General features: G+C 57.5%; 1 protein-coding gene across 1 annotated transcript in view; it reads left to right on the top strand.

Annotated features, from left to right (window-relative positions):
- The window catches only part of SLC4A1 (solute carrier family 4 member 1 (Diego blood group)), a 45957-nt gene that overhangs the window by 11051 nt on the left and 22501 nt on the right, over positions 1 to 12405 (top strand). The window contains exon 4 of the mRNA XM_044999639.1: positions 8717 to 8802. Coding sequence (XP_044855574.1) covers positions 8717 to 8802 — 86 coding nt within the window. The remainder of the gene's footprint in view (positions 1 to 8716; positions 8803 to 12405) is intronic.

The following is a 12405-nucleotide window of genomic DNA, read 5'->3' as shown; positions in this document are numbered from 1 at the left end:
CTCGTTAACGATCCCCTGGCACCTTCCTGAAGGCGTATTCCGCACGCTAGCCTGGGCGATTACATTTACTCACCATTTCCTGCAGCTGTTTGTTGTTGGATACAGGGCTCGTCATCACTTCTGGTCCTTGACTGTTGCGCAGAGCTAATCAGCGGCTGTGTTCCGCCCCAGAGGTGGCTGCATTCTTATGGTGGGTGGAAAGATGCCTAGGAATGTCACAAGGTTTATAATTAATTAACAGCTGTAAAGCACTTTGTGGTCGTTCAATGAAAGGCCAAGGGCACAGTGTTACGTATGGGTGGCCATACTGGGTCAGACCAATGGTCCAGTAGCCCAGTATCCTGCCTCTGACAATGGCCAGTGCCAGACGCTTCAGAAGGAATGAACAGAACAGGGCAATTTCGAGTGATCCATCCCCTGTCGACCAGCCCCAGCTTCTGAGAGTTGGAGGCTTAGGGACACTTGGAGCAGGGGTTGCATCCCTGACTGTCTTGGCGAAGAGCCATTGATGGGCCTAGCCTCTATGAGCTTATCTAGTTCTTTTTTGAAACCTGTTATACTTTTGGCCTTCACAACATCCCCCGGCGAGGAGTTCCACAGGTTGACGGTGCGTCGTGCGAAGGACTCGCTTAATGTTTGTTTTAATCCTGCTGCCTGCAAATTTCATTGTTCTTGTGGTGGGTGAAGGGGTAAATAACACTTCCCTGGTCACTATCTCCACACCAGTCACGATTTTATAGCCCTCTATCATATCCCCCTCCCTTCACAGGCACCGACTTGCTCCACCCCCTTCTGCCCCGCCCCCACTTTAACCCTTCCCCCAAGGCCCCACCTTTGCTCCGCCTCCTCCTGCCCCCCCAGCACCTCCCACCCACCACCAAACAGCTGATCGGCAGCTGGCTGGTGGGTGCTGAGCACCTACAATTTTCTTTTTTTGGAGCAGCCCCGGAGTTGGCGCCTATGCTCCCCCCCCCCGCCCAGTCATCTCTTTTCTAAGCCGAACAGTCCCACTCTTTTTAGTCTCTGCCCCTTTTCCAATTCTAATTCTAGAGTAACAAAATCACCAGGACTTCCTTCTTAGGCCTGGAATGAGCCCGCAGTGAACAAAACCCTGGGGTGCACCAAGTCCTTTTTAATGGATGCTACAGTTCAATTGCTCCGTCCAGGCCATTTCTAAATTAACGCCCTGCCCCGTCTTCATGTAAGCGGGGGAATGGTCCCGCTATTGTGGGGAACTTTCCTGGCTTCTGCACTACCTCGGTGAAGTGGGCTAGCGAAAGGATCTGAGTCCTCGCTCCCACTTCCTTTACCCAGAGGCCTCCCTGCCCTTGAGGACTCCCCTTCCACTCTCCTGTCTGGCAGAGTCCTCGTAACCCCAACAAGGCTGGGCCCAGGATTCCTAGGGGGCTCGACCCCCAACCCTGCTGTGGTCACCTAGGACAGGGGCTAGGGTGTCCCCACTCCGGGGTACCCTCTCTGCACTGCGCACATCCCTGACCCACTGATCACATCATACAATTTAAAGCAAATACAAGTTATTTAATTAACACTTAATTTAAAAAAAGAATAAGGAAAAATGGGAAAGGTTACAGGAAAACACATCACCCTGCTCTGTGGCAGGGAACATCACAAACAGTGTCTCTGAAAGGTCAGGGCAGTTCACAGTCTGTTCCTTGTAGGTCCCAGGCCTCCTTCTCAGGTCCTGGCTGTGCTGCAGGGATGCTGTGGGTTGGACACTTGCTCTGGCGGTGGCCACACACTCTCAGGCTCTGGGTGGCAGGACCCTTCTCTCCAGCATCACCCCCGCCCTGTCAGGGTTACGATCCCCCTCCCAGTCTGGCCTGCGGGGCCTCTTGGCTGAGGTATCTCCCTGCGCTGGGCCCACTGCCCAGGGTCCCCCTCGCTCTCCCCAGCTGCTCACCGCACCCGGCTCCGGACTGCTCCAGCTCCAGCTCCAACTCCACTCTGCCTCAGCACGGCTGCTGCTGCTGCTCTGACTTCAGCTCCCTGGGCTGCCTCTCTGGCTCCAGTTGCTACCACTCTGCTCCCAGGGCAGGGCTGCTCTGCAGGCTGCTTCTGTGACTCTGCTCTGAGCTCTCATCTGCTTCCTGGGCTGCTTGTCTGGCCCCTCTGGCTCTGGTTGCTGCAGCTCTGCTCCCAGGGCAGGGCTGCTCTCTCTGGGCTGTGCTCTGGCTTTTTGGGCTGCAGCTCCGCTCCCATCAGCTTAGCTTGGGGCCCCGCTCTCTCCTTAGCTCGGCCCCACTCCATCTGACTCAGACAAATCCAGCTCACAGGGAGGACGGGACCCCCCTGGCCTTCTGACTCCTTGATTAGCCTGCCCGCCCTGTCAATCAGGCTGACCTGGAGCACTGGCCTCTCCACATTGTTCCTGGAGACTGTCAGTCTCAGGCTCCTGATTTCCCATCGACCCCTCCCTTTTTAGTGCTGGGAGCTAGCAACCAAACACCCCCACTGAATGTTAGTAAGGGGGCAACAGTCCCCTTACATTCAGTTCAAACAGCTGGAATCATCGCTCACAGGCCTCTTTGGCCGTTAAAGATCGGTGACGACGCGCTGGCACCGGCGGCTGCTGGGCGCCGTCCTTGTTTCCTCACGCAGACGGTATTTACGAGCTTTCGAATGTGCTCCCGTCTCGGGAGGGCAATAATTCAGCTGGCCACAAGAACGGAGACCTAACGGGCCGGGGCTTCAGTCTGAGCTCTGCTGGCCCGGTGAGAACGTGGGGCCTGAATGGTTCCCACCTCTGCCGCTAATTTCTCCGGCTCGCTCCTGGGTGCCAGGCAAAGGCTGGGGCAGATCGCGGAGGCAGCCAGGAGTTTTTGTAGTTTCACTGCCAAGCACCCCCTCCTCCACAAATACACTCAAACGCAGGGCCCAGCAAGCTTTGCCTAGACGGTGAAACCGGCCCCACCGGTTAAATCTCCACAGTGCCATCTGTTGGGGGCTCGCCGCAGCAGCTCTGTTCATCCCTAGTACGATTCTTCACCGGCATTGCGGTATCCCAGGGGTCGGCAACCTTTCAGAGCGGGGTGCCGGGTCTTCATTTATTCACTCTGATTTAAGCATTCGCGTGCCGGTGATACATGTTAACGTTTTTAGAAGGTCTCTTTCTATAAGTCTGTAATATAGAACTAAACTATTGTGGCATGTAAAGTAAATAAGGTTTTTAAAATGTTTGAGAAGCGTCATTTAAAATTACGTGAAAATGCAGAGCCCCCCCAGACCGGTGGCCAGGACCCGGGCAGCGTGAGTGCCACTGAAAATGAGTTCGTGTGCCGCCTTTGGCACATGTGCCATAGGTCGCCTACCCCTGTGGTAGGGTCTAGTGGCCCCAGCCAGCGTCAGGGTCCCATTGTGCTAGGCACAGTACATACACGGCGTAAGAGTCAAAATTTATAATCTGTCGACAAGAGAAAAGGTGGGAAGGGACACCGAGGCGCAGCAAGAGGAAGTGAACTGCTCAGGGTCAGGCATAATTAACCTTCAAAGCTCTCCTGACAGAGGCAGCTTGTCATTCTGCAGGCTGAGGCGGAGCAGTAAAGTGAATTGCCCAAGGGCACAGAGCAAGTCAGTGGCAGAGACAAGCTTAGCCTGGAGAGGAGCTTTTGGTTGCCAGCTCCGTGCTCAGATCACTAGACCACATTCGCAGGTGCTTGCAGCTGTCCCTGATGATGAGTTTCCCAGCCTGAAGCAGTCACTCAGCCATGGGCAAAGGGCTCCAGAGAAGAGGGACAGGGCCTGGCAGTTTATAAGTAGGACATCTGCCATCAGCGCCGACACACCAGGGCTCTCCAGAGCTAAAACCATGAGCTGCTACAGCTGTGACCGACGCACGGCCTGTGCTGACAACACAGAGCAGGACCTGCAACCCAGCCTCACCAGTGGGTTACACAAGCAGGGACACTGTCTGAATCCCAGACCATGAAACAAAAGGGAGCCAGATATCAAAGCCCTTGGTTAAAGTCCGGGCTGGTCCTGGAATCAGATCCTGCACTGATGGGAGGCGTCTCCTCCGACTCCCTCCACAGCAGCTGGGGGTGCACCAAGACGGCCTCGAAAGCTCCCTTGCGTGTGTGGTTGTGTGCGCAAGATGCCTGAATGGGTGTAGAATTGTGGATGGGACAGGTGTGTGGGGCACACACCTTTGATTTGATTGCCCCAGACTTGTGGGGAAGTGACTGATCCTGATCCACATCCAGACTTTGTGACTGCCCCGCTATCACCCTCTCTAATGGAGCCAAAGCCCGGGTTCGAACCTCCCGCTTGCTCTGGAGAAGTTCGGATCTGGAGCCGAACTCTGCGCTCTGGATTCAGCTCTCATAAAGCACACACGGGCTTTGGCTGAGGCCAAACGGGGGTCTCCCAAACCCAGTTGTATCTTCCCAGAGCGGCAGAGGCTCGGGGGCCTGAAAATGGTGAGGCACCCGTATGGGAGGAAAGAGGGAGATCAGGTAATGCAGTCGCTTATCCTGCCTGTGTTAGGTTTGCCCAGTACCAAGAGAACACTCACCCTGGCACCATCCCCTTCCATTGCCACTCTGCACCCGGCTGCTGGCATCCTAGTGCCAGCCCCATCCATCGCCGTTTTGCACCAGGGTGGCGCTATTCCAATACCGTCTCCAGCCATCGCTACCCGGTACCTTAGTGACATCCTCGCCCAGCACCGCCCTGCACCCTGGCCTGCAGGAGTTCGTGTTGCCTTTATCATCCGGCCTGGGTTTTCCAAGCACAACGGCTCAATCTCCCCTCCCAGCCCCAGCCTCTGAGCTGATCTCGCAAAGCCTAAAACTGTCCCGAGGGACCTTTCGGTGGCTCCTGGAACCGCCTGGTGTGAGTTTCTCCCTGCCAGGCAATGACCCAGGGAGGTATCGCTGTCAGTTTCCCTATAATTGCCTGGTTATTGATGATAAATAAAAGGCTTGTTTTAACTAAAGACAGAAGCCACTTGTGGCTGACCTGTTACTGTCACCAGCCAGCGAGAGGCAGCTTCCAGGTCGATGGGTGTGTTCGATTATGCGAGCGTGCGCCTCTTTGGGAGCATATTTGTGTGTGGCCTGTGTGCGTTGGGAGCGGAGTTTCAGGTGGTGAACCACACGGCTCCCTTTGAAGGAGGGATGTGTGAATGGCTATATGCGTCCATGGGAGCTGTGTGGGTGCGTGTCCCTGCGTCGTCGTGAATATTTGTGTGGCTGCCAGCCACTTTGTGGGAGTTGTGTGACTGTGCATGTGCCCGTGTGGATGCCCATCCCAGTGTGTCTCTGTCTCAGTGAGGCGTGGGTGGATGCGAGCTGTGTGTCTGTGTGTAAGGTGTGGGGATGTAAGCTGTGTGTGAGATGTGTGTCTCGGCAGGGGTGTTCGCTGTGCGTCCCTGTGTGTGAGGTGTGCATGGTTGTGAACTGTGGGTCTCTGTGTGGGTGTGAACTGCGTGTCTCTGTGTGGATGTGATCTGTGTGTCTCTGTGTGTAAGGTGTGTGGATGTAAGCTACATGTCTGTGTGGGTGTGAGCTGTGTGTCTCTGTGTGGGTGTGATCTGTGTGTCTCTGTTTGTAAGGTGTGTGGATGTAAGCTGCGTGTCTCTGTGTGGGTGTGAGCTGTGTGTGGGGTGTGAGGTGTGTGTCTCTGTGTAGGTGTGAGCTGTGTCTCTGTGTGAGCTGTGTGTGGGTGTGAGCTGTGTGTCTCTGTGTGGGTGTGAGCTGTGTGTTTCTGTGTGTAAGGTGTGTGGATGTAAGCTGCGTGTCTCTGTGTGGGTGTGAGCTGTGTGTGGGGTGTGAGGTGTGTGTCTCTGTGTAGGTGTGAGCTGTGTCTCTGTGTGAGCTGTGTGTGGGTGTGAGCTGTGTGTCTCTGTGTGGGTGTGATCTGTGTGTCTCTGTGTGTAAGGTGTGTGGTTGCATGTCCCTGTGTGGGTGTGAGCTGTGTCTCTGTGTGGTTGTGAACTACGTTTCTCTGTGCAGGTGTGAGCTGTGTGCGGGTGTGAGCTGTGTGTCTCTCTGCGGGTGTGAGCTGTATGTGGGGTGTGAGCTGTGTGTCTCTCTGTGTGAGGTGTGTATGAGCTGTGTGTTTCTGTGCGGGTGTGAGCTGTGTGTGTGAGCTGTATGTGGGGTGTGAGCTGTGTGTGGGTGTGAGCTGTGTGTCTCTGTGCGGGTGTGAGCTGTGTGTGGGGTGTGAGCTATATGTCTCTATGTGGCTGTGAGCTGTGTGTGGGTGTGAGCTATATGTCTCTGTGTGGGTGTGAGCTGTATATGGGGTGTGAGCTGTGTGTCTCTGTGCGGGTGTGAGCTGTGTGTGGAGTGTGAGCTATGTCTCTGTGTGGGTGTGAGCTGTGTGTGGGTGTGAGCTATATGTCTCTGTGTGGGTGTGAGCTGTGTGTGGGTGTAAGCTGTGTGTCTCTGTGCAGGTGTGAGCTGTGTGTGGGGTGTGAGCTGTGTGTCTCTCTGTGTGAGGTGTGTATGAGCTGTGTGTCTCTATGCAGGTGTGAGCTGTATATGGGGTGTGAGCTGTGTGTGGGGTGTGAGCTATATGTCTCTGTGTGGGTGTGAGCTGTATATGGGGTGTGAGCTGTGTGTCTCTGTGTGGGTGTGAGCTATATGTGGATGTGAGCTATATGTCTCTGTGTGGGTGTGAGCTGTGTGTGGGTGTGAGCTATATGTGGGTGTGAGCTATATGTCTCTGTCTGGGTGTGAGCTGTATATGGGGTGTGAGCTGTGTGTCTCTGTGTGGATGTGAGCTGTGTGTGGGGTGTGAGCTGTGTTTCTCTCTGTGTGTGGGTGTGAGCTGTGTGTCTCTGTGTGGGTGTGAGCTGTGTGTGGGTGTGAGCTGTGTGTCTCTGTGCGGGTGTGAGCTGTGTGTGGGGTGTGAGCTGTGTGTCTCTGTGCAGGTGTGAGCTGTGTGTGGGGTGTGAGCTGTGTGTCTCTCTGTGTGAGGTGTGTATGAGCTGTGTGTCTCTGTGCGGGTGTGAGCTGTGTGTGAGCTGTGTGTCTCTGTGCGGGTGTGAGCTGTGTGTGGGTGTGAGCTGTCTCTGTGCGGGTGTGAGCTGTGTGTGACTGCAGGGTATTTAGAGGGAGCCGAGCAATTGCAATATTGCCCGAGGGGGTTCTGACCAGAGGGCTGGGGGTGGCTGGTTAGTGCAAAGGGCTCTGTCTCCCTAACCCCGTCCTTCCACCAACCCAGCTGGAGCATGACGCGTCAGCCACCGGCTGTGGCTCGTGGCATCATGACGGGGGGGCGAGTGCTGTGAATCCCCGACCACAGGGGCGAGAGGGCTCCACGCATGGAGGGTTTGCCCTGGGGGCTCACGTCGCACCCTCTGCTCTGGACTCGCCACAGGGAGGGAAGCCGGGTGGACTTGCAGGTGTCAGCAGCTCCCCCCTCGGTTACCGGCCTGTACGGTCACCCCGCCGTGCGAGAACATCTGTCAGCTGGGGGGCAGGGATATAAATGGGGGGGCGTTAAGAGAGGGCAGGGTGTACAGCCATCTAGCAGGCCTCAGCAGCAATCCTGCAGGGCTGGCCTAGCAGGTGGGACTCTGCCTCGCAGGGGTCTGGGGCGAAACTCGAACTCAGAGCTTCCCACCGGGGGCGACGGCAGCTTGGCTGAGGCGTGACAAGGATGGCAGGGGTGGCCTTCCACAGAGCCCCCTATTGTCTGGTGGGGGGCGGGCTCCAAAGCAGGACCGGGGAGGGTAAACGGGAGATGTACGGCGAATTCAGTCCCAGCCCCACAGGTCCCTCAGGAACAAGGAGCTCCCATTGAGGGTTAAACTGCTCCAGGCCCGGGGGCCGCTCCCCCCTCCCCAGGAGGGCGCCACGGGGCCCCGTGTTTACTGTCAGCACAGCCAGAGTGCTTTTCAATTTACTATGAACACAAGAGTCACTTGGGACAGGAATTCGGGGGCGGGGCCGGAGGGCGTCCCGTCCCAGCGAGACGGGGGCAGAGGTTTATAGAATGGAAGCGCGGGGAGCCTGTCCCTTCTCTCCGCCTGGATGGTGGCCGGGGGGGGCGCTGAGCTCTCAGGTAGGTGGGATCTCCCAAACGCGCTGCCAGGCCTCCTCTCACCTGTACACACCGGGGGCGGTGACTCGGGGGTACGCGGGAACTGGCCCAGCACATCTCAGGGAGGGGGAGAAGATGTGGAGGGAGCGCCCAGGGTGCCCACGGGGTCTGGTCTAAGGGAGGGCGGGAGGGAACCAAGCCAGGGGAAATGTAGTTTGGGGAGATCTGTGCGGCTCTGGCATTGTCTCCCCAAAAAGAACGGAGGGAGACTCCCATGGGTTGGAGCTCGCCTCGCCGGGGCGCTGGAGAATGTGCTCTGGTCCTGCTGGGGCGTCTCCATCCTCGCTCCTCGTATTGCTGTGATATTGGATCTCCCCGGCGGCAGGCTCAGGGCATCCCCCTCGGGGTACAAGCACGTGCTGGGGGAGCCCGTGTCCTGGGTGCTCCTCGAACGCGCCTCTGCACCAAAGCCCTCTCCTCTCAGCCCGTGCCCCAGTCGCTGCCGTGACCGGGAAAGCACAGCTCGGCATCCACACCTGCTCTGGCTCTGTCTGCCCAGCACGAGTGGGAAACCAGAGGCACCAGAGACAGGAAAACAGGCCCCCTGTGATGGGGGCGGGGGGCAAGGTGGGGTGACACCACCTCCCGCCGAGGCTGGGTGAGTGGCTCTGGGGCCTGGCTAACTGTGAGATTGTCCCACACTCAGGTTCCTCCTCGTTGGATCAGACCCAGGAGGCGTCAGGGAGAGCGGGGGCTGCCCACCCATCCACCTCCAGCCGGAGGACACATGAGGTGAGTGGCCTGCCATGCTGGGATCCTGGGCAGTGCTGCTTCTTGGGGGTCCAGGGCCATGGCCCAGTCCGGCCCCATGGGGAGAGATTAGACCCTGTTCTGATCCGAACCCAGTGGGAAGGACGCTCTGTGAGCCAGGAAGAAGGAGGGAGAGGAGAGGGTGGGATTGGGGTGGGAAGAGAGAGCGAGATCCCAAGGACCTTCCCAGGGAACAAGCAGAGCAGAGGGGAGACCCTCCCCGGGGAACAGGTGGAACAGGGTGGAGATCCTCCCTGGGGAACAGGCAGAGCAGGAGGGAGACCCTTCCTGGGGAACAGGAGGAGCCGGGGGGGGAGACCATCCCCTGGAACAGTCAGAGCCGGAGGGAGACCCTCCCAAGGGAACAGGTGGAGCAGGAGGGAGACCCTCCCTAGGGAACAGGCAGAGCAGGAGAGAGACCCTCTCTAGGGAACAGGCAGAGAAGGAGGGAGACCCTCCCCGGGGAACAGGCGGAGCGGGGGGGAGACCCTCCCCTGCAACATTCAGAGCAGTAGGGAGACCCTCCCCAGGGAACAGGTGGAGCAGGAGGGAGACCCTCCCTGGGGAACAGGCAGAGCAGGAGAGAGACCCTCCCTAGGGAACAGGCAGAGAAGGAGGGAGACCCTCCCCGGGGAACAGGTGGAGCAGGAGGGAGACCCTCCCCAGGGAACAGGCGGAGCAGGACGGAGACCCTCCCTGGGGAACAGGTGGAGCAGGTGGGGAGACCATCCCCTGGAACAGTCAGAGCAGGGGGGAGACCCTCCCTGGGGAACTGTCAGAGCAGGAGGGAGACCCTCCCTGGGGAACAGGTGGAGCAGGAGGGAGACCCTCCCTGGGGAACAGGCGGAGCAGGAGAGAGACTCTCCCTAGGGAACAGGCAGAGCAGGAAGGAGACCCTCCCCTGCAACAGTCAGAGCAGTAGGGAGACCCTCCCCAGGGAACAGGCGGAGCAGGAGGGAGACCCTCCCTGGGGAACAGGCGGAGCAGGAAGGAGTCCAAGGCCTTGTTTGCTTTATAAACACACCCGGTGCAGCTCTGGGACAGCTGCTTTCCCAGCCATCACTCAGCCGCTTCATGACAGTTCAAAGCCCTTTTTTCCTGGGCAGCTGGGACAGTTCATTTCCAGTTACTGAGGCACTTTCAGACTGGTCTGAACTGCCCCTGTGCGCACGGAGCTGGAGGCAGCCGGTCTGGGGAGGGCGCAGGCAGCACCAGTCCCCCAGTTTGACTGACTGCCAGAGCTGGGTTTGCTTGGTGGGTGCTGGTGATGGGGGCTCATGCCCTGCCTGGAATGGGACGCCGCTTTGCTTATGCGGCAGCCAGCAAGGTAGAGCTCTGCCAGCACTTGAGGGTGGTGGGGGGCAGGTGAACTGCGTTGGGGGTGGGGAGATTTCACCCCTTTCTCTCCCCTTTTTCTCCTTCCATTTCTGGGCCTGATCTGAAGAACCAAGAGGTTCTGATCAGACTTGGGAGGAGCGTCACTGGGATTTAGTGCGCTCAGCCATCCCTTCCAGGAGTGCAGACGCCAGGCCAGGCCAGGCCATAGAGAAATCCTCTGCATGAACGCTGAGCAGGCCAGGCTGGGAGCTGGAAAGCCAGAGTGAACCACAGGGTCTGTCTGGGTCCAGCAGTTGCATAAAAAAGTCCCCTGTATATTCAGCCCAGCCCAGCATGAAATCACGTCTAATTCCCTGCCCAAGGAAAAATAAGAAAATGGAAGGGATTTAGAGAGAGTTAGACAGAACGACGAAAACTCGGTGACGCTGCCTTGGTGATGGGAGTCAGGGAGCATGCTGGGAATAGACCAGCAATACCACTCTGCAGCGACTCCTGCCTCTTGCTTTCCTAGGCGTTCAGTGGGGAGCCCCGTACTCTGGGTCCTACCCTACAGCAGAGGGGTCAGAGCGCCTCCGAGGAGCTGCAGGAGTACACAGCCTGATTCTCAGCTGAGGATCAGGTCCAGAGAGTTTGCATCAGACCTGGGGGAGGGGAGAGATGATACCACTGGGGGTGGGGGAACACCCCCGCCCTCCTGCTGAGCCTTCCTCCTACTTCAATCATGTCTGCTCCTCTCACTCACTCTGAAACAGGCAGCAGATCTTTCTCCCCGCCATGCGTCCAGGGTGGTGTTTCCCCTCCTAGCTCCTCGCTCTACCTTCCAACGAAGCTGAAAGGCAACACATTTTAAATTAACACAAGGCCTAACTCACCTGTGGAACTGACTGCCACCAGATGTCCCTGAGGCCAAGAACTCGCCGGGAGTTCCAAAGGGACCAGCCATTTCTATGGATAACATGAGCATGATGCACCCTTACATTACACATGGACACAGGGTGCCAATGCTCCTGCTTCAAGCCAGAGCCAGCCGCTAAGGCCACATTTTCCAAAGAGCTCAGGGCTGGACTTTCCTAAGCGCTCCGCTCCCACATAGGCACCTAAATAAGAGCCAAAGTTTACAAAGTTCTCACCACCCAGCATGCACCTCTGCTCAGCTGATTTGAAAATCTGGCCCGAACCGCTTGGGGATTGGGAAGAACCTTGGGCAGGTTATCTCACGACAATCAACTAGGGAGTTTCTTGCGCCTTTGCCTGGAGCCACTACTGGCCACTGGCTCTTAGACAAATCCACCCTGGCTATCCCGGCGGACCTATCAAAGCCACCAAAACCTGCGTAACATAATCATTAGCCAGACTTGTCTCCCCATGGGCTCTTCATGGGTCCATCTCATTCAGAATTTCCACCCCAGCCTTATTGCATTGCTAGTTCCCGGAGCCATCAATTAAATCGCTCGCTGTCCCTTGCCTAAACCCAGCTGAGGGAATGCTGGACCCTGGGTTGTTGATCTTATGGGGGATCAGATCAGCCAGGGATTGAATTCTAAGGAGAGCTCTGTGCCTTCCACCTTTCTGGCTTGATCCTGGGAGCAACAGGGGCATGGGAAAGTCCAGGCTGGCCTCCCGCTGCAAATGAATCCATACACTGGACTAACGCCATGAGCCCACAAGCCACTGGGTTCCTGGGGCTGATTTGCTGTGGACTCCGAGGCGAGGGGTGCACTGGCGTTTAGGGAAGTTGATCACCTCCCAAGGCCTGGGTGGGCACAGCTTGGGGTGAGTGTGTAGCATGGGCACTTCTCAGCACTGCTGGGGAGGGGGGGATTAGAGTCTTTGTAAGCTTGTCCCCTCATTTATTACTGTCTGGTCCATGTCCTTGTGGTGCTAACCTCCCTGCCCCACACCCCTACAGCTAGACCTCGCTGCAGCTTAGAGGTTCATGGGACCTTGAGTTTCTAGGGCAGGGGGGAAGGGAGATGGATCATTGCATCCCCTTGATGCAGCTGCTTGAAGGCACCCAACTCCCCTTGGCCGTCCATGGGAATCGGGCAGCTGACTCTCCTTTGGAAAGATCCCCTTTGCTCTGCTCCTGTTGCGGAGCAGGGCAGGGGCGGAGGGGCATCCCGTGTGTGGGACCCCAAATCTGCCCAAGGCTGCCAGGACCACGAGGACTCAGTCAGCCACTGGCATTGCTTAGCTAGAGTCAGCCTTACGCACTGATGCCCGTGAGAAGTGGCCCAGGAAAGGGAG

This window comes from Mauremys mutica, chromosome 25 (genome assembly GCF_020497125.1).
Source record: "Mauremys mutica isolate MM-2020 ecotype Southern chromosome 25, ASM2049712v1, whole genome shotgun sequence".
NCBI classification, from domain to species: Eukaryota; Metazoa; Chordata; order Testudines; family Geoemydidae; genus Mauremys; species Mauremys mutica.
Note: the sequence above shows the minus strand (reverse complement) of the source record. Positions and strands in the feature narration are given on the sequence as shown.